This window comes from Abramis brama (assembly GCF_963993115.1).
Source record: "Abramis brama genome assembly, chromosome: 19".
Lineage (NCBI taxonomy): Eukaryota > Metazoa > Chordata > Actinopteri > Cypriniformes > Leuciscidae > Abramis > Abramis brama.
This window is the reverse complement of record NC_139981.1, coordinates 30,553,966-30,577,335: the sequence shown is the minus strand read 5'-3', so window position 1 is coordinate 30,577,335 and position 23,370 is coordinate 30,553,966. Positions and strand designations below refer to the sequence as shown.

The 23,370-nt window shown below is 37.8% G+C and overlaps 1 protein-coding gene across 5 annotated transcripts in view; it reads left to right on the top strand.

Annotated features, from left to right (window-relative positions):
- qkib (QKI, KH domain containing, RNA binding b) overlaps positions 1 to 23,370 on the top strand; it is a 111,815-nt gene that overhangs the window by 26,714 nt on the left and 61,731 nt on the right. For all 5 annotated transcript variants that reach the window (XM_084092831.1, XM_084092829.1, XM_084092827.1 and 2 more), the window contains exon 2: positions 661 to 803. In XM_084092831.1, coding sequence (XP_083948957.1) covers positions 661 to 803 — 143 coding nt within the window. The remainder of the gene's footprint in view (positions 1 to 660; positions 804 to 23,370) is intronic.

Below are 23,370 nucleotides of genomic sequence, written 5' to 3'. Positions count from 1 at the left end.
AGAAGAGACTTCTTTCAAAAATATTAAGGAACTTACCGATCTTAAACTTTTGAACGGTAGTGTAAATGAAAATTTTATTTCAATGAGCAATATATTTTATATAACAGTGTTATGTTTTCTTAAATGTTCTGGTTAAAGCTCTATACTTTGACAGAAAACTGCTGTCACCTCTTTTTTTGTGCAGTGTTTCATTATTAGATTTGTGTAGTAGCCAAAAATATTAGGAACGTGAAATTAATGTGAACCTGGAGTGATTTGCATTCACATAAACACACTGCTCTGAGACTGCTGAAAACACTGAATCATGAAGCCCACACTGAGTATGTTTAATAAAGCCCTTTGCAGATTAATAATCACAGTTTTCTTTTTCAATTATCTAACTGTGCAACCCTAAATTGTTTGATAGCCATGTTGTCAGGGCACTAAAGATGTTAATATAGGTACATGCTCTATGCAGTTTTACATGCTCTAACACATTCATTGGTTCATTAGGTTTAAGCGCAGTGTTTAAGGAGCATTTGCACTCCTCTACTGCCATATTAAAGCGCATATAATCCATGGGTAATGGAAATGTATCATGTAGCCTGTCACTATATCTCTAATCCTGTTCCCTGATTGATGTAGTTAACTCATAGTGCATGTGCTTTCTCTTTATTTCAGAGATCAGCAGGGTACGAAAGGACATGTACAATGACACACTAAACGGCAGCACGGAGAAGAGAAGCTCAGAGCTCCCGGACGCCGTCGGCCCCATCGTTCAGCTCCAAGAGAAACTCTATGTGCCTGTTAAAGAATATCCAGACGTGAGTCTCAAACCTAAAACACCTTCACACAGCTCGCTGCAAATACACTTACACCTGTATTCCGATCACTAGGTTTTAAATAATGAATGGCATTATTGCAAGAGCACATCTTCATTAAATTAAAAATGCAATGAGAAATGATTCAAAATGAATGCTGAGAACCTTTCAGTCACATGAAAAGTCTCAGGCAGCACTTGATGGTCAGTTCATATGATTCGAAATCAATCTCTGCATACACACACAAGCTCTTTACTGAACCTCAATGAGTAAATGGAATGGTAAATAACTGTGCAGTTCCTCCGCATGGCTCTTATTTAATTACAAAGACATACAAGTCAATGCAATCTAGTTTTCCTTGCATTAAGACATGGGCCCACGTCCAGTATATTGATTTCATTAAGAAGTGAGGTTGCACAAAGTGTTTGAGTCCATTTTATGAGTCCATTTAATTTATTGTGTTATTAAGCTGATGGTTTGTGGTCGACTGTCGCTGTGCGTCTGAGCAGTAAATCCAAGAGTTTTTTCTTAGCCTAGAGTTCATCTTAATCTTAATCAAGTTTTTTCATTTAAAACTGTTTATTATCAAAGGGATAGTTCACCTAGAAGTTAACATTCAGTCATCATTTACACACCCTCATGTTATCCCCAACCTGAATGACTTTTCCTTGTCCCATTGAAAAAGATCCTGGCCTGTTTCCATAGAATGAAAGTGAATAGGGAGAAAGTTGGAATTTTTATGCATCATGTCAGGTTTTATCATTAGTTTGATTAAATGTCATTGACATCAAAGTCCATGTTTACACCTGCCAGTTGCATAAACCTCTAAGACAGTCTTACAACTTAGACATCAATTTATTTTCTTTAAGACTGTTCATATCTTTTTTAAATCAGTTACATAAAAATGTAGATTATCCTAATTTGATACCAAAAACTAAGACTGACTGCCCCTGATTAACTGCTAGTGGGTCATACTTGAACTTAAGACACTGTCTTAACATAATGGCTATGTTTATGCAACCGGCCTCTGGTATTAAGATGTGTTTCGGTCGATCGGATCATAAGTAGACGAGGGAGACGCATTCCTGTTAACACCTGGTGTTTTAATCCGTCTCTTTTGTCCACTTTCATCCACTTCTGTCCTGATTTCTTCGAGGGGAGAGTCTATGGGTGGGTAAATATATGGGCTTTTTCAAATCTTTCAATCTAATATGGACTAAATAAGCACACGCAATTTTACAAATCAACGTTCGTCTTTTATGTTACACAGAACAAAATAAATGAGTTAAAAATGTAGTAAATTAAAATTGACTCAGTGAATTGTTCTGTTAAATTTAGCAGTTCTCCTGCATAGATTTTTCTGAAAGCGGTGCCCGACCCCCTGTCGCTCTCTTTGAGTGTTTGCACATCTCTAGTAACAGGGGTGACATTGAATTCTCCCTCGCCTTCCCGGTTTGTGTTGAGTCAGACCCGCCGAACCGCTTCACCAACAACCCGGTCGGTGGTTAACAAATCTTTCAAGCAATCTCCGTCAGATCCTGCTTGCCTAAGGCTCCCGGCCCTGAGGAACCGGCCGAGTTCCCAGCTGATTGATCCCAATTAACTTCTTCTGTCCCAGCTTGATTCCTGCATGGCCAGCACTAATCGAGTCTCTCCAGCAGGGGCGTAAACACTGTTTATGGGATTACAGTCCTCCATTTCGCTGAAGTTTTCTGGTTCGAGGGGCTGTTTATGCGTCTGTATTTCCCGCGGGAGAGGGCCGCGCTGTTTAACAACGCTGATGCAGTGCTGCCTGAATGTTTTTGACTAATTCATGCCTCAACCTATAGTGTTTATTACGTGGCCAGACATGCTTGCTTAGCGTCATAAAATGCAAACAATGAGAGTGGATAAGAGGATATTTGAAAGTCAATGAAGGTGTTCCAGAATGATTGTATCCTTCTTACCGGCAATAAGAATATTAATATTTTATTGTTTCCTGTGCATAATACTGGAACTTTATAAAAAGCTAATTTCATTTCATATTCAATTACAACTCCAGTTTGCAAGGATATGATGCTTTCTGTCTGCAGTTTTTAATGCATTGTGGGTAATTTAGCTCCTGCTCTTAAAAGTCTGAGAGTTAGCCAACACTGCAGTAAAGGCCGTCGTGATTGTGTGTGTGTGTGTGTGTGTGTGTGTGTGTGTGTGTGTGTGTGTGTGTGTGTGTACGCGTGTGTGTGTGTGAAAAGGTTCTGGCCGCCCTTGCTGGTCTGAAGGACACCCAGGATCATTATACGTGAGTTTGGGATCATTAGGAGTTGGAGGATGAGCAGTAAAAGACATCCTCAAATAGCTTTCAGTGTCTATGGAGTTATCCATATCCAGAGAGAATAGAATTTCTATTATAAAAATGAGTATAAAAAATTGCCTGTATCACATGATCTAAACAGGGTTTTTTTTGTTGTGTAATTTCTGCACCGATTGTGTGACCAAACATAAAAAATCATGACCGTTGGTCAAGCCAGTGCTGCTGTGTCAGGCGTTTGTTTACACTTTTCTGGGGAAATAACATATGAAAGACTTACTTGTAGCTGTCTGTGCATATTAATTATTTTAATATTGAAAAATGGACTTCACCTTTATACTTGTTGTAGAGCATCTCTGGGGAGCCTGTATCTCTGTATTTGCTCTGCTGAGGTCAGAACAGCTTCGATCTCTCCCAGAGGAAATCTGATTGAGAGGTGGAGTCATGTTTAGTGCTGGAGACCCCCTCTGGACAATCATTCACTTTCAGCCATTAGTCATTAAATATCACAGCTTCTCTTCAAAAGATGCCAATTATCGCCCTCGAAAGGTTGCGGCGTGTGTGTGTGTGCGTGCGTGTGTGTGTGTGTGTGTGGGTGTGTGTGTATACCTGTATGTGTGTGTGTGTGTGTGTGTGTGTGTATGTAGGCATGTATATTTTGATGTTTACGTGAGCCTTAAAATGTCCATATTAACTGTTCGTAAAGCATTTCTTACATAAAGTGTTGCATTGAATATATATATCCACAATGATTTTGCTGACAATTTAAAGTTGAGCAACATTGTGAATATAGTTTTCAGTTTAATGGACATTTAATAAGCCCATTAGCCCTAAAAGTATTATATATATTAGGGTTTGAACGACTTTTTTGAAGAACATTTATGTGATTAAAGTCGACATCGACTAGTCACTGATGACATTATTGATGAACAAATAAGCCTGAACCTTGAGCTGAGACCTGAATGCGGGTTACATTGTGCTTAGCTACAGATAAAGTAGCACAGTAAAGATTACATTTATATGAATGCATTAGCGAGAGAATGATTGCGTGTGAATTAATTCTAGCCGGCAGCGTCTCTCTAATAGTGAAGCTGTGGGTTTTAGTTACCAAGAAATATATGATAGAACTTTTCAGTTTCTAAGCTATATTATTGATAAATCACAGAACAGTGTTGACAATACATGTCTGCACTACTGAATGTTTTTTGTGTGTGTGAGCTACTATGTGTGTTACAAAGCAGCAGCACATTAGTTTAGAACGGTGATTAACTCACGTCTACAATAAGCTGTTTAAAACGTGCATTCACTCGATCAATTTTGAGCATCCAGATGGTATTATCAAACATATCTTGTGGAGCGCTCTCAGAGTATGCATTTATTTGTCATATTAACTGTTGGAAACAGAGCATAAAGTGGACTTAAAATATGTCTTATCCTGTTGCGCCCTCTATAGGTCATGATCAGCGACTAGTCGACGCCAAGCTTAAAGCGTCATGGCAGAACATTAAAGTCAATTAGTCTGTGCACCCCTGTGTATATATATATATATATAATTTTTTTTTTGCTTATTACTGAGAATGCTTTGTACAGAATGATTTCCACAGAAATCCGTTCTGCTCCCATTTCATGAATGAGGCTCAGTGTGTACACGAGCATCACACCACAGCGTCCTCCAGGCAGGCTCAGAAATCTCTAATTATCTCATGGCAGGCGGTCGCTGATATTTCCAGGTCAGGGGCAGGATGACATGATAGATTTATAGATGAGGTATAGTATGAAGGGAAGAACATGAAAGAAAGAGTGAGGAAGATAAGCAGCCTGGGATGTGCGGCGGTGATGAATGTGAGGGTATGATGAGGTCGGGGAATCGGGGCAGAGGAACAGCGGCCTGCCCCGCCTGATAAAAGAGAGGGAACGGCCCCACGCGCACCCCGAGCGCCCCACACACACTCGTCTCCCAGACAGGCACGCAGCGGCACAGAAATTAATTTGCTCCTTCAAACCCGTGCTGTGTCGCCCCTCTCCCGGCAGCACGCACCCGTTCCGATTTGCTGAACAATGTTATTAGGCTGGGAAAGACAGTCGTCCTAGAAGAGCGCTGCTGCTTGAGATGATTGTTGCCTTTCATTCCAAAGTACAAATCTACAGTTATTGCTGTGTGTGTGTGTGTGTGTGTGTGTGTGTGTGTGTGTGTGTGTGTGTGTGTGTGTGTGTGTGTGTGTGTGTGAGAGAGAGATAATGTTAGGGAGAAGACATCGGGCCGTGGAGGAAGAGCACTATAAATACTCTGCTCAGGGTCTGGGAAGGGACAAAGCTTTTAATTGTTGAGCGTGGAGCGAGTGAGTGAACCGCTGCTGTCATTTATCATTTCTCCCTGTGTGTCCTTTTCTGGGTCAATCTCATCCACACTCTGGATGAACAGCTATCACAGATTATTAATCATTATCAACATAAGCTGCAAGATTGATTCCCCTTCTTCCTAGAATGCAACAGTGGACCTAAAACATATTTGGACAAAAATGAATGTCATTGCTTTCGATACCAAATAGCAAACCATGTGGCATCTGCAAACAAACCTCAGAACTTATACTTTAATCAGCTGGTGATTTTTAATTCAATATATTGTAGTGTAATTTATTCCTGGTGGCAAAAGCTGAATTTTCAGCATCATTACTCCAGTCTTCAGTGTCACATGATCTTTCAGAAATCAGTATAATATGATGATTTGCTGCTCAAGAGACATTTCTGATTATTATCAGTTGAAAACAGTTGTGCTGCTTCATATTTTGGGGGAAAATTATGCATTTTTTCGAAATAGAAATCTCTGTAACATTATTGAACATTGTCTTTCTTTACTGTCACTTTTATCAATTATGCATCCTTGCTGAATGAAAGTATTTTTATTTTTTATTTTTAACTTACCAGCCCTGAACAAAACATAAATGTTTGTGATTTTTTTAAATGTGACTTAATGTAAGTGTTCAGAAATGTTTTGGGCCAGTAAATATGTGCGTGGTGTTCATTACCTGAAAATGTATTAATAGTAATTAATATCAAAAGAGACTTTGGATTAGAAGAGGAGTATATTCCAGAAGAAACATTTTCTGACATGTTTTTCCTCAAATTTCATTTAAGTAGTAATTTAAGAACATAAAGATAGACACAAATAAGAAAATTGTTGACATAGTATATTTTATAAAGCAGTGGTTCTCCCCTTGGTTTGGCCATGAAACCCACATTTCCCCCTGGTCACTATAAGCCATTCCCCAATTTTTTAGGAATTTGAACCAAGCAAATATTTCTCAAAAATGGTTGACACACTCAAGTACTGTGCCACTTTACTTAACATACACATAAATTGTAAGAATATCACTAACAAAAGGTAAAGATTTGATATCCCACCCCCATTCATACTATTTATTTTTCTTGCATTTGGGTCTTGACCCACCGGCTGAGAATCACTGCTATAAAATTAATGTTAATCTTTTAGCTCAGATAAAGAAGAGTAATCAAATGAGAAATGTTTGTTTTCATTTCGAAATCTCATTTTTGAAATCTAATTTAGACATTATGATCTCGTCTGAAGCTCTAGAGATCATGCGTGAGATTACTGGGGTCGTTTTGTTCATTTGAGAGACTTTTCTTCCTTTAATCTCATCACTGTTGAGGAGAAACAACTGAGATGTTCAAGAGTTGTTATTTGTGATTTTTTTATTCCTTTTGTGACTAAAATCCCAAGACACTTACTTTCATGGCAGTTTTTGCTGTTTTTCCCCCAATATTTTGAAGTCTGTCTGCTTTGTCCACTGAGTGTACATTATACTCAGGGCTTGACATTATCTTGTTTGCTCACCAGCCACTGAGGCTACTGGTTTTCCAAAGTTACTCGCCACTCAGCATTTTCACTGGCTACAATTTTGACATCGATACCATGAGGAAAAGCTGCCATATAGACAATTTTAATATTATCTCATAATTTAGGAAGCAGATACATTAGGCTGCTGTCACTTTAAGACCTGACACACTGATCCATGATACTGTCACAAAATGCGTTTTCTTTATCAACTCTTTACTTTCACTTAAAGCATAACTGACTGTGTTTACGTGAATACTCAACAAAACTGGCTTTTTGACATTATTTTGTGTGTATTTGACTGTTAAAGTGCAATAAACAGTGAAAAAGAACTCAATTTAGCACTGAGAGGAGACTTTATGTGCGCACACTTTGGGTGTGATTACAGTTTCACTTTACTCGACCTGCACCATGGCACTCAGAGACGCTGCTATGTCGGGAAGACTGTTGCGTTCAGATAGTGAGAGTGTGTGTCCTTGCGGCTGCATGTACTGTACATGAAGGGCAGTGTGTTGAGCACGTGTGTGTTTGTGATTAGTCCTGTCATGCAGGAGATCTGGATGCCTGCTCTTCCTCTCTCCAGGTGCCATTGTTTTAATTAAATGTGTCTGATGGGATGGACCCATAACTCAGGACTGAATGAGGGTCTAATGAAAGTGGAACTACTGGACGTTAACTGGGGTATTGGCTGCCGTACCTGCAGCAGCTGGTGTTGATTAATACTTTGGGACTTCATCGCTATTCGCATATGTGTGTGTGTGTCTGACCTCACTATGCAGTTTTGTAGCTTTGTGAATTACAGAAGTAAAAATGCATTAATGAAAGTGCAGTCCTTTGATTATGGGGTTGCATAGTTTCCATGGTCATGGCATTTTAAGGTTGTGTGTTTTTTTTTTTGTGTGTTTTTTTTAAGTTTTGTGAAATTAATCATTTGGAAGAGTCTTGGAAATTCGTGAAATTCACTTTCATTGATTTAACCTAATGAGATCATATTGATTCAGTCATATAAAATAATATTTTTGACTTAATTAAAGACAGTTAATTTAGATGTTATCAGATTAGGTATATTTTTATATACAAAACATATTCTTATAGTGTATTGTAAATTTACATTTTTCTACTTTCACTACACTCAAAAAAATGATTTTAGCTTTGTTCAATTTCATTAATTAAAATGAGCATATACGACACAACCCTTCATAGAAATGATTCCAGCTTAATTTCATTAAATGTAATCAATGTAATTTTTAAAAAATTTGGTTTACCAAATTTTTTTTAATTGAGTCAACATGAATATTTTTCGTTCATCTTAACCAGATGTCACTCAAAAAAAGAATTTTGGCCTCTTGTTAAAATAATTAATTACAATAAGCAAAAGTAACACGATTGTTTAATATTGTCACAACTTAATTTAATTGTGTTCAATCAACCTAATTCATTTGTGTGAAAACTACATGAATCATTGTTGTTGACATCTAACTGGGCAGTGGATCTGTAGTTCCCAGCATGATTTGCAAGGGACTGCATTAAGAGGGTCAATTTAGGGAAAAAGTGTTATTTTATGTGTTTTTCAGTAAATGGAAAGATGTTGTTAGTTAATGTTAGTGTTTAATGTTCAGTTATGTTAGAAACTTAGAGGACTTTTTGAAATGTTTTTGAATTTTGTGGTTACCATTATGCAGAAGAGTGGCGACTGTGTTTAGGCTGTGGGCTCAGTATTACGCTATATGTGCATTAAATCTCATGTGAAGGTTGTGGGTTCTCAGTATACACTATGTGTAAACCTCACTCGCAGGCCTGCACAAGTAATATTTAATATTATATTATATTACTATGTAAAAAATGGTTTTAATTCAATTGAACACTACTAGTGTCTATCATTAGAAGTGACCGTGGAGTCAAATTAACTCAAATTATAATGTTGGTGATTTAAGGCAGGACAAAAACTAAATGTAGTTAACCTGACAAAACTTTATCTAGCAGGATCATTCCTGCTAAATTAATTTAAATTCATACAACAGGATTACAACAAATTATTTCAAACTAATTCCATTTTGTTGGAAAAATGTAATTCAATTTTGTGGAAAACCTTTCCTTAATTTAATTAAGTTCGTTCGAGATTATTTTTTTGAGTGTACCGTTCAAAAAAAGTGTTTTTAAGCAATAACAGAAATATTGTGAACGTCACAATTTGTTGTATTTTCTGTTTCGTTTTCAAGGACTTTTAGTTTGTTTATGGTGTTTGTTTATGCGTTTCCTTTCTGTTTACGCTTGTTGCCATGGTTATTCATCATTTCATTGATTGTCACACACCTGTTCCTCATTTTCTCATTAGTTCTCTCAGTAGGCTGAGTAGTGCCTTTGTTCAGTTAGTTCAGGGTCTGGTGTTGTTTGTGTAGTGCACACTGTTGCGTTACCTTTCTCGTTGTTTGTCTTTTGCTTTGTTTTATTTAATAAAGTTCACACTGCATTTTAGATCCAATTCGTAGATCACCTCGTATTCATCCTCAGCCAAGCCGTGACAGTGATTTTTTAAATTATTTTAATACATTTTAAAATGTAATTTAATTTGTAAATTACTTGACAATTTCAGTAATTTACTTAATGCAAAGTTGAATTTTCAGCATAATTACTCCAGTCTAGTGTCACGTGATCATTCAAAAATCTTTCTAATATGATGATTTTCTGCTTAAGAAACATTTTTAATTATCAATGTTGAAACCATGAAAAAAAAATTCAGGATTCTTTGATAAATATAAAGTTCAATGAACAGCATTTGTAACGTTATAAATGTCTGTATTATCACCTTTAATTTGTTGTTGAATAAACATATTAATTTATTTTTGAAAAATTGTACTGACTCTAAACATTAGAACGGTTGTGAATATTTAATTGGCTATAGATATGCTCTTGAAAAGAACTTGCGTTGGTTCTTCTCGAAAAATTGGCCAAAAAGTTTCAGAAATCAGAATGATTTATGAGATGGGTTGAATAAAAAATATTTTTAAAATGTGTGAATCCTATTAATAATTATGTATAATTACTTAATTTAAATTTGTATAGTTATAATGGACTTGTCATAATACCCAAATGCATTATGAATTTCTAATCCAAATTACATGTTCAGTTGTCCTCTTTGAAAATAATTATTAATCCTACACAGATAATTAAACCAAATATTAGCAAATATCAGATCGAGCCGAAACGCTGTCAGAGTTAATATTTAAACCCATCAGTGTGTATTTGTTCTGATTCCTGGTTCCTGATGAAAGTGCTTGGTGAAGTTATGATATGAACATATGGATTGAATAATAGATTGAGTGTTTCATGGAATAAGGTTATAGATTCCAGCATCTATCTTTAAAACCTTTTCTGCGGTCCGACTACATTAAAACGCTCCCGTACTCACTCCGGCTCTGCCCACGGTGAGTCTTCTCATTACTCTGGTGATAATAAACAATAACACGCACACAGGGGAGACGTGCGGCGGTGTTCCGGATCACCTCGCGGCTAATGAAGGTTAATTAGGGTTCATTAGGACATGATGAGCGCTCGTAACACCACCACAGCCCTCAGCTTTACTCCTGCAGGGCTCCTCGGTTCCTCCCTCTCCTGATGGACACCTGAACATCAGTCCATTTCACTGAGAGCTCAGACATGCTCCAGTGCAATTACAATATGTCACCAGTATATTAGGATATAATATGCTGTATCAGTGTTTCCAACAGCCTCGTAAATGATCAACACCATCAAAACTTTGCTGAAAAACCTGTTGCACACTATATCTACTACATGCCTTCTGTCGTCTGATTAATATTTTATACTTTTTAGCACATAAAAGACCATTTAGCATAATTGTAAAAACATCCCACTTCAAGTCGTGGTTCATGTGTCTTTTTGCTGTGAAATCTTTACTGGTTTTCATATTGCTAGCAATATTTCAAGATGAGCACTTACTGAACTGATGGAACTTAGGTTTACTTGATTATCATCTTTTTTTTTTTAGAAAAATCATGTTCAAATGTGAGTATCAAATATGATCTATCAGGCATCAGGAAGGCTTATTTGTTAATCTCTCAATGCATATGTTTTAAAACTACAGTGCTTTCATCATAAAACAAAACATTTCAATTGGTATTATTGGGAGATATAGAGTGACAACTGATATGCATTTTATGTAAGTAGTCTGCTATACTGTAATAAAGATCTCATTGATGTACATTAAAAGCTATCAGAATTTCATCTCACTTTTTAGCCATATAAATATCATCAACTGCACCGACTTAAATATTTTTGACCAGTTTGGCCTCTTAATAAAAATTAGGAGTTTTACTGAGCTAAATATTCTAACTATATCATACTATGTGAGCCATAAAAGCCTGATGTATAAAATATGATTCTCAACAGAAACATATGCAGGGTTAATACTGGGGGTGAAAATCAGTCTCATCAAGTTGCTTTAATGAGACACTAAAGTTTGTCTTTCACGAGTTTTGACAGTTCTGGGCTGAAAATATCATGTAGATTTATTTTTATTTTTGTTCAGAGAAAGACTTAACAGCGAAGGTATTATAAATAAAACACAAGTGCAGAGTTTAACAAACGCTCAGTAATTTACAGAGACAACCATCAGAGGACTGCTTCAGCAAAAACACCTGTTACATGCAGTAAGATTATTATCCATAAAGCATAAGTTTGCAGGTGTAACCTGAGCTTATTTATTCAACTCAATCAATCTGCTGTTTTATTTCAGCTGTTGGTCTGAGGCTTCCGTACATATTTAGTTATGTTTCAAGTTTAATGGTGCAACTCAAAAATATTTAGTAGTGCACAAGTTGTAACTTAGTGCCGATTTACATCACAACTAGGCTAAATTGTGACTTACGTACAGCTGGTGCAACCGGCCCCACATTCCTATTGGGAGAAAATAGGATTGAATGTTGTAGAGATAAGTGCGAAGAAGTTCAGTCTTTATGTACGCACATATTTTACTATGAATCTCATCACAGTTTGTCTATTTGATCTATTCATGTATTCAATAATACACTAAAATACATCAAAGTCATACTTGAAAATAACCTGGATAAAGTTTCTATGATGATCTTGTTTTTAATGTATGACTTAATTGAGGGTGTTACAAATGCCCTGGTATCATAATGAAAAAAGACTCATTAAATCTTGAAATGAAAAAAAAAATGTTGAAACTTTTGGTTTTGTTAATTAATATGAATAACTCGTATCTTATATTTTTTAATGTACTAATTGTAACTTGATAGTTACAACACATTATATTTTGTCATTAAATGTTTTGTTGAAAATGGTATATTTATATGTGTGTGTGTGTGTGTGTGTGTGTGTGTGTGTGTGTTAAAATAGCATATTCTTTCCAAGTACCCTTGAGATACACTTACCCCTGGTTAGGAATCACTGATATATATTATAATATATTTTATTTCTCCTAAACCTTGAGAGTTAAAAGATTAAATGGAGAGCAAATGTAGATTACATTTGCTCCCCCCCCCCCCCCCCATACACACACACACACACACACACACTAACAGAGTGAAATTAGACTACCACAAGGGGATCGACCAATCAATACCACTCACGGATCACCAGCACAGGAAGCCGTGATAAAACATTTGAGATCAAGTGTTGTAGATATGGAGGAATACACGCGGTTAGACGTCTCCTTTTCTCTCCACGAGTCCCCCACCTCTCCGAGAAGAGACGTGCCCTCCTTCCCCTCCCCTTGTCCTGCACAATAATGAAAACAAAAGACATCCTGCAGCAGGGAATCAGAGCGCAGTGCTATTAGAAGCCATGCAATAATTAATTTGCCTATTACCAGAGCCGACTCGTTTATCTTCATAAGATAATGCCATCACTCCCAGTCTCTGGCAGACCTGCATGCGCTCTGTCTTAAACGGCCCTAATTACGTCCCCGCTGCCTATTTTATTGTAGTTGATGGAAAACACACTTAATCTCCACTGTGCAGAATGAGTAAATAGGCTCCAGCCTTGAACAGCAGATATTAGAGTTTCCATTAAAGCCCAGTGCTTTTTTATGTGGCTTTTGTTTGGGGCGCCGGAGCATTAAAGAGCTGGGCTAAGGTTTACACCGATGATGCAGATAAGTCAAGATGTCTTTATACGTTGACTTTTCACGCACTTCTAGTCAGAGGGAACTTTGCATTGGCAAAAGCCCAGTGATATGATCATGACTACCAGTCGTGTTAACATTTATGAATGGTTTGAAACAATCAGTCAGTTAATGTTTTAAGTGCAGAAGTGGTGTGGTTTGTGGTCTGCTGTAGGGGTTTGGGCTGCTAACTGAACTAGAGGACGTCTTTATTGCGCTGTAGTTACTCTTTCTCAAGAGACTTCACAGAGTTCTTAGGTTTCAAGTGTCAACTTACTCAAATGAATTAAAGCTGTTGACAGAATACAGAGCCGTTAAATGAATGTGGATCACATGGCTCAGATTTGTATGTGATCTTTGACTTTTGATTGCACACTTTTTTGCATTAAATCTGAGCACAGTGTTGAGATCTCTTCAGAAACTCTAGGAGACACCTATAAGATCAATGGGCTCTTTTCCTACTCTGTTCTAGGTTTCATCTAATTGACTTCTAGGAGAAAGAATTGGGATATTAACGAGCTTATTATGAGAAATTAACCTAATGGATATGATGTATGTTCAAACTCCATATGGGAAAATCCATGAAATATCACTGGAATGGTTCACCCAAAGTTGACAAAATCTGTTATTATTTACTTACCCTCGTTCCAAACCCATAAGACTTTCGTTCATGTTTGAAACACAAATGAAGACTTTTTAATGAACCCTGAGAGATTTCTGTCCCTCCATTGAAAGTCCACACAACCAAAGCACACTTGTTGTAAAAGTGCAGTCCTTTGGTTCTTGTGCATGAAGCAGCTTCAGTGTACCATATTTGATGAGCTCTACTGTATGTATGTGCATTCATCAATTTTTTTTATGTGAATAAAAGCCTAAAATAAATCTCGATTCATATTTCAATCTTTATTTAACTTTTTGAAGCAGCAAAGATTTGGTATAATTTGGATTGTAGATTTCATTACAAATTGTGAACATTAACAAAAGTCTTTTACGTTTGGAAAGACATGAGGGTTAAGTAAATGATGACACTGTTTTCATTTTTGGGTTAACTCTTTAAGTCATTATTTATTTATCCTTAAATCATTCCAGACCTGTCTTTTTCTTCAGTAGAATACAACAGAAAACACTTTGAAGAACATTCAAGCTGCTCTTTTTTGAAAACCTTAAGGGACCAAGGTCTACAGAAAGAGAAAAGAACTAGCATGAAAGTATCATAAAACATATTCCCAATGACTCATCCGCTATATTCCAAGTCTTCTGAAGACATTTGATAGTTTGCATTCGGGACAGACCAAAGTTTAAGCAGTTATTCAATAAAAGCCATGGTGATTTAAGACATACAAGACTGAATGTCAGTTGGGTAGACTCTATCATGGTTTTGCTAAGATTGTCACCAAACACACGGGTCTTTGGTCCTGTGCTCCTGCATGTGCTTAGAAGGGTTGTGTGGGATTTAAAAAGCAAGAGAATGTTGAGAACCCAAAGGAGGACGCAGCTGCCACCCTGATCACGAAACAGACCCACAGAAAAGGTTAAACGCTCACCACACACACACACACACACACACACACATGAATGTCTGCATGCAAGTGTGTGAAGAGTAAATGTCTTGTTGTGTTCTTGTAGAGAGTGACGAAAAGAAAAGATGAATTAAATGTGGTGATGTCAGGGCAATGGATGGATGGATCCAGAAGAGTGTTTTCACAGCAATACCATAGAACCATCATTTTGGGTTCCACAAAGAACCTTTCTGGGAACAGTTCTTAAAACAACCACTTTTTTCTTAAGGTCCATGAACACAGAGTCCAAAATTCTCGTCCGAAATTATCGCACGTTGAAAAAATAAACATGACCTCACGTTGTGTCAATCACGTTTACACACTGCCTCCGAAACTTTCGTCCGTCAAAAAAAAAACGCATACGGAAATTTCAGGCTCAGTGTGCAAGGACCTTTAGTGGGAAGAACATGTTAATATGGATGTTAAGGTTCTTCATGGAACCATTGATGCCGCAGTGTAGTCTGCTCTCACCACTTCTGAACAGCGTCACACCGGTAGCGTTTCTCGCACAAACAAACACATCTCACGCTAATCTATTCACACACACCGGCCTGCTCCATCCATTGCCCTGACATCACCTGCCAGCGAGGAAGATGAAAATTCAATTCATCTTTTCTTCTCGTCACTCTCTACAAGAACACACCAAGACACTTGCACAGCCCTCTTCACACACTTGCATGCAGACATTCATCAAAGCATCAAAAGAGCTGTGAGAGACGCGCAGCAGGAGCAGGCCCACACAAAAGACGCAGGTACAAGAGAGTGAGATTGTGTGCGTTTGATAGGAGAGCTCGGGGTGACAGCCGGAGAGTTGAGAGGTGGAGAAGTGTTGCATCCATTCAGGTAGACGAGACGCTGCTGTCACTTACGCTTTTGGTGTGCCGTGTGCGTGAGAATACATCGAGTCTATGTGTGGCTGCTTTTTCTTGTGTGACTTTTTTTTTTACTTTTTTGTGCTATATACCAGCAACATTTGTCAAATGGCTTTCAGAATAAAAAGTTTGTCCTACAGTCGACTTGAAATCCAAATTGCCCCATTTACTCTTAATAAATGTCCCTGAACTTATTCGCTATACGATTCATTAGTGGATGTTATAGTGAATCGTACTTTCTCTGCCTCTGAAACAACTTCTGGTAGCACTTTACTTTACAGTCCTTTCCCCCTTGTACATACTGTGTATTATAGTAATTGCAATATCTGGGTAATAACTAGGTACTAGGTACCCTAAACCTACCTCTAAATCTAACTTTAACCCATGTAGTTACCCAGTACTTTCTTAGGTAAGTACACATAAGTGTAAAAGTGTAAAATAAAGTGAAACGCAACCCTTTTGGGGGAAAATCACATTAACTCTTTCTCCACCATTGACGTAATTTTCCAGAAATCCAGGTTTTCACTGTTATACGGTAGAGTCTGCTGTTACGCATCTTCTGAAAGAGTGCAGAATCTCTTAATTAAAACACAAGCGAAGAAGCAGAAACAAGCGATAGAAGCATATAAATCAAAACTGCCAAGTAACCAAATGAAATATTGAACCCATGAAGAGGTAATGACTGTGAAGCTTTGGGGATGTTGATGGACTCTGTGATCTTTACTGCATCTGTGTTTTGATCATCATTCTGAATCCGATCCGGATGGAGTCTTTGACAAAAATGTGATTTTCTCAGCTTTTTGTTCAAAATGTTGCTTTTTTAATGAAACTTACCCACGTGATAAAAAAAGAATACATAAATCTAGACAAAAGGTTTATTTTCTGTTCAAAAGCAGAGGCTCTGTTCTTTCATTTCATAAAATATGTTCAAATATTTATAGAACTAAATATTCTGGGGGCCATGATAGTTTTGTGAAAATTATCAAAACTGCTGGTACTGGCTAGCAAATAAAAAATTAAAAAAACGCTGGTAGGAAAAGAGTTAATAAAATCAACACCCTCTTTGAGCAAACCAGTCTAATCTCAATGGATAAATACCAGTCCTGTTTTAAATTATTAAATTAAGTAGTTCTGTAATTCACATTTATAAAAGGCGTTAAATAATCTTAGAAGCAAGGCTCCTGAAAAAGTGGGTGCAGGCACTTTTGCATTTCAATATACAGTACGTCATGTGTCCAAAATTAAATGTGTCGCAAATACTGTTTAACGTCTTTATATGATATATTGACTGGTTATCCACTAATAAGTCCATTGAATTCATTATTAAATGTTTAAAATGGATTTTAAAGTTTAATATATAGTCCAAGCTCAAATCACAATATGTGAAGGACACTGCAACAGATTTTTCCCATCAGGGGAACATCTCTGAAAGCCAACAGCTGAATAAAGGCGAGTTTTTTCAGGTTTGTCCGTATGTGTCTGTGTTCGAGTGCTCTCACCAGGCCCGAGCGTCACATAATCCAGACGGAGAGAGCGGAGGTCATCCGAGCGTCTGTGATACGCCTCAGAGAGCTGTGTGTGTAATCCCGACAGATGTGTGAATACAGCAGGGAGACCGTGGATGTATAATTTGCGCCTGCTGGTTTCAGAGTGAAGCCGTTCCTTCTGGAGTCTCTCGCACTGATTACTCAATCTCCAAGGGCACCTTGAAAATTGGCCTGTGCAGGCCTGAAGAGAAGACTTTGATTTGATATACCGAGCAGTTTTCCATCACACAGTGACAGCAGCTCTGAACACGCATGACCTTTGTGGTGGCTTGGCTTCTGAAAGGGCTTGTTATTTCCAGTGGCGGTCCATGAGGGTATTTTCCGGGCAGGCTGAGAAGCATATAGAAAGATTAATAACCAATAATGAGTGCATTACCTTTTACTTTTATCTTTGGTAACACTTTATTTTGATTGTCCACTTTAGACATTCTACTAACTACAGTATAAGTAACTTTGCAACTACATGTCAACATATTTTACTAACGCTAACCTAACAGTCTACTAATACTCTAATGAGAGTTATTTGACATGTAGTTGCAAAGTTACTTATAGTTAATAGAATGTCTAAAGTGGACTATCGAAATAAAGTGTAACTTTTTATCTTATCTTTTTATATTGCGTAATTTGATTAGCAAATGGACCAATTAGAAATGATATTCAGAGGAGCCTATCAGTCCTCTGGCATTGTTCAGTAAATAAAACCTTGGTTACTGTGCATGAAAGATAAGATAAAATATAATGTAGCTATATACAGTTTTTTTATATATATATACATTCTGTACAGTGCATGCACAATAATAAGTAAAGTGATTATTCATGATTCATAATTCATTTTAGATATATTTTACAGGAGACTCTTCTGGGACTGGTACTGGTAATTTCGTTGCATCTCAAAATGAAATAGGAATAAACTATGAATAGTAAAAAGCAAGGGGCTGATGGGGAGGTCACATTTTATAATGAATGTTCCCTTATGACATTTATTGTGTGAGTTGCGTGGAGTCGTCAACATCCTGTGCAGTGCTAGGATTTCTATTAAAAATATAAATGATAAAAATATGAAAATTTTAAAGGTGCAGTGAGTGATTTCAGAAACTGATGATTGGCTCACTCTCCCTCCTCCCCCATAATAAGTGGACACGCCCCTACTGATGATTGGCTCACTCTCCCTTCTCCCTCATAATGAGTGGACACGCCCCTACTGATGATTGGCTCACTCTCTCTCCTCCCCCATAATGAGTGGACACGCCTCTACTGATGATTGGCTCACTCTCCCTCCTCCCCCATAATGAGTGGACACGCCCTTACTGATGATTGGCTCACTCTCCCTCCTCCCCCATAATGAGTGGACACGCCCTTACTAGTGTTGTCAAAAGACCCGGTACTTCGGTACCAAGTCGGTACTAAAAAAACGTAAACGTCACGGTACCAAGTTTTCTTAAGTACCGGTGGTACCGAGGACCCGTTCAAACCCGGTTCCTTGATGCGCATGCATGCACGCATGCACTGAGCGCGTGCTGTTGCGCGTCCTCTTTATTAAAGCGCTGAGACACACACACACGCGCATTGCGCGTGGCAAGCGCGCTCATAATGTAAGAGACGCCGGCGCGACCACAACATTGCCCAACATCAAATGGCAAACGTAATGCAAGCGGAACGAAACTGCTCGTTATTGTGTGGTTGAAGGACCGTTTATCAGTTTGGACCAGTGCAGCGCGAGCCGATCGTGATCATGCGACACTGTTACTACACAGCGCTAATAAGAGATCCAGTAAAGAAAGCATTTGAATTCGCCACAGAAGTAATAACATCGCTGCGAGATCTAGTGAGAAACATTCACATTTCTCCGTTATTAACGGATCAAACAGCGCTGACGTGGAAACCAGGAAGAAACATTGTGACATGAATGAACTATCCAGTGTCCACAGATCAGCAACATTCACCATGGATTTACTGTAGTAACACTAACTGCAACCATGGAAGTTTGGCAGGAATAGTAGGCATAATGCCTTCAAGTAACATTACGTCAGTTTAATTTTGACATTATGAATACAATTGATGCCCTCAAATGTTAATCTGAACTAAAATAAACCTTTGTTTATAACTACTACAATATTACATTTCATTTTTTCCAAGGAGCTGTTTTGTTTTATATGCTCCTAAGAAGAGTCAATTATAGCTCTAGAATTCCTCAAAGTAAAAAAAAAATCATACTTTATGATTTTAGTTTTAATAAAATTAAATCAAGGAAATTTCCCTGGCATTTCTTTCTTTTTGCTGTATCAAAAACGTACCGAACCGAACCGTGACACAAGTGTATCATATATATCGAACCAAACCGTGAATTTTGTGAACCATTACACCCCTAGTAATCATGTAAATTTCCTGCACCTGTCATAGACGTCCAAATGACGTCCAAAAAATTACCCAGTTCAAAGGTCCAAGTTGGGTCATAGTTGGACGTCCAAATAGTGGACCTAGTTTGGACGTCAAATAGATGTCCAGAATTGGTCATGGACCGACGGACCCAATATAGACATGATCTGCATGTCTATCCGACGTCCAATATTTAGTGGGTAGTTCCATATAAGTTCATGGATAATTTGTTGTTTTGTCGTTAGTGAAAATCAATATTGACCTTGTATTTGAAAAAGGATCCTCATACTGTATAAAAACAATACTAATTCAGACTAAGTTCATTCGCATTCGGAGATTGACTATTTTTGAAACGGTGCGAACTGCGCTCTCCATGATGACGAGGAAGTATCAGCAAATAACTTATTGATTTCTAGCCCTTTGGTACCGAAATTGGTACCGAGAACCGTGGATTTTCACTGGTATTGGTACCGAATACTGACATTTTGGTACCGTGACAACACTAGCCCTTACTGATGATTGGCTCACTCTCCCTCCTCCCCCATAATGAGTGGACACGCCTCTACTGATGATTGGCTCACTCTCCTTCCTCCCCCATAATGAGTGGACACGCCTCTACTGATGATTGGCTCACTCTCCTTCCTCCCCCATAATGAGTGGACACGCCCCTACTGATAATTGGCTCACTCTCCCTCCTCCCCCATAATGAGTGGACACGCCTCTACTGATGATTGGCTCACTCCCTCTCTCTCCTCCCCCATCATGAGTGGACATGCCCCTACTGCTGATTGGCTCTCTCTCTCCTCCCCCATCATGAGTGGACACGCCCCCTATTTCTGATTGGCTACAAGTGTGTTGTGCTGCTCAGTCCGATCCACTTTCAACAGTGTTTCTCAGATATCACTTACTGCACCTTTAACATTGATATTGTTTTCAAGGCAGTAGAAAGTAAACCAGCGGAGAGAGCGGCGGTATTGTATGGATGCATGTCACTAATGCAGTATGTGCAAACATAAATTAATTTTGGATTGACAGCTTTTTGCTCTTAGACATTAAACACATTTTAATTTAAATATGATTTATTGACATTTAAAAGGTGTATGTATATTTTAACAGATTTATTAATAACAAAAGATGGAGTGACAGTCTTCTCATATTTAGATCCTTGCTTGATGCTGATTTATTTATGTACATGCAGAAATATTAAACACAGGCACACAAATTTTATTCGAAGAGTGAGCGAACACGCATATAAATGTGATGCACGCCCTGGTGCTTTGTGCCTCCAAGTAAAATTTAATTGCTTCTTTTCATTCATATCCGCAAGGCTCTTGGACAGGGATGAAGGGTGCCAAAATAAATAAAAAAAGTGCACAAACACATACTCAGTGACTGTGTTTTACCAGTAGTCGATTATGCATGGAGTTAGTCATGTGAAAAGAGCGTAACGTTGGAATACCAAACACACTGATAAAGCAGACCCCGAAGGCTTATTGATTAGAGCAGGAGGTCTGTAGTGTAAAATGGGATTTTACAGAACGCAAGGCTGCATGCGTTGAGTTTCAGCTCCAAAACAAACCACTGCTGCACGTCACTCTGACTGTATTAGAATGGAGTTCCCTTAAAGAAGAGAAAGAGATGGGAACAGGCAAACTGCCTTAAAAAATGTGACTGTACAGTTTGAAGTATGAAGAAATAATTGGGTGTTGTTGTGATGAGGATAATGAGTTGCATGTAATGTGTTACATAATCTGAAGTAACAGGTAAAATATTGTGCTCTATATATTTTGAATTTACACAATATTATCTGAGTTACTATTTTTTAAATAAATAATGAGCTTGCTTTATTTACAGACACGTGTAATGGAGAACTTTGGAAAGGTCAGTAAGATTGTTCAGCAATGATACATTAAAATTAAATATTTAATTAAATAATATAATTATTTCATTGATCAAAAGTGATCTATTTCAAACAAATGTTGTTCTTTTGCACTTTCTATTCATCAAAGAATCCTGAAAAAATCTAAGCAATGCAAAGATTTCCAACATTGATTATACTAAGAAATGTTTCGTTACACTTTATTTCGATGGTCCACTTCAGACATTCTACTACTAATAAGTAACTTTGCCATAACAACTAACTCTCATTAGAGTATTAGTAGACTGTTAGGTTAGGGTTAGTTGTGAGAGTTCGGGTTAGTAGAATAATTTGACACGTAGTTGCATGTTTTTACTGTATTGTTGATCAAATAAATGCAGTCTTGGTGAGTATAAGAGAAAAAAAAAAAAAATACTGACCCCAAACTTTTGAACGATAGTGTGTTCAGAGTTGTTTGTAACACAAAAACATTTGCCTGCCAGATCTCCTGACAGGGTACAGACCGGGCCAGAGCCTTTGACTGACAGCCTTCAGGTCAGTGCTAATACCTGATCGATTAAGTGAACGATTGACGGCTGTTATCTTGTCATTGAAGGCCCAGAGGAGGCGCTGGCGTGTGGGAGACTGTCGGCTGATGAGCTCTGTGATAACACTTAGCCAGCCGCCTCCAATAAAGTACTTCCCAGGGAATTTCTTTCGCACAGTTCTGCAGAATTACAACTCCTAACTGTCTTTAAACCATCTCGCATGTTCATGATCCCTTTTGGGACTAACCAGGGTCAGAAAATAACCAGGGCTTACTGGGCAAAAATGCCAAAAATGTTATTTTTTTCTCTAATCCACCATTTAGTATGCATTTCGTTTCATTTTAGTCTAGTAATATATAGTTATGGGTTTACTGCCTCTGCCTGCAGACATGGAGGTATCAGAATTCACTATCTTAAAGGCGAGTGATGGTTAATGTGTAATAATGAAGGAGTTTTTGATCAAATAAAAAAAAAAAACACTAAAATCAGCTTGGAAAACATTGAATGTAAAGATAATTGTCTACGGCCGAATCACAGACGTGCAGATATAGAGCCATATCACACTCCTACTCATGTGAAATTGCTATATATGTATATATTCAGGTTGACTGGATCACTTTTTCCCAGTCATATCAATGGTAAAAAGTGTCCCAGTCAACCTGAATTGACCGCCTAAAATGTTATAAAAATAGGTTTGTCAATAGATCATGATTTTTTGTAGCCTGGTTCTACCAGACTCTCGTACATTTCATTTGTACAGAGAGTCTGGCCTCTCTCCATTGAGAAACGTTTACTTCCTTGTAGGTGGGTTCTCTGTTAAAGTTCAAAACTATTGGATCTGCCCAGAGTCACTCAGGGTCTGCCATAGCCAATCGCTAACGTGTGGTCGTGACGTATGTCATGCGCCGAATTGTAAATTCTAAATGTATATTTGACACTAAGGACAGTGATGTATTCAGTCAACTGTCGAAGCTGGGTCTAATCATTAACAATACGCCGCTGCGGTCGTTTCGGATCTGCTGCAAATGCTGTACAGTGATCACCAGGCTACTGTGCGATACGGAAACAACTTTTCTGCCTCCTTCACTTGTTCCTCAATTAGTGCAACATGAGGGGAGACGACAACAACTATCGGCTTTGCATCCCTATCGTTCGCCTTAGCTAACTCATTCACCACTAGAACTGCCATGGCGGTCATTTTGACCGTTTTGAATTTTATATCTGCAATAACTGTTGAAAAAATAAATCCTGCTGGTACCTGACTTTTCCTAAAAGTGTCTGTATTTTCATTTAAAATGTTTTTCATATAAATTACACATAAGACAAAAAAACAAATGAACGTATTTACCTATTTCGACCATAAACGGTCATATTGACCGCACTGAATTTCGTGGTATTATTATACCAATATACGCAACAATAAAATGTGGTAAAAAAATACACTAAACATATTCAACAACAAATCATTTAAATGTAATGATATTCAGAACAGAACAAGAATGAAAAAAATAACTAAAACCAAAATGAA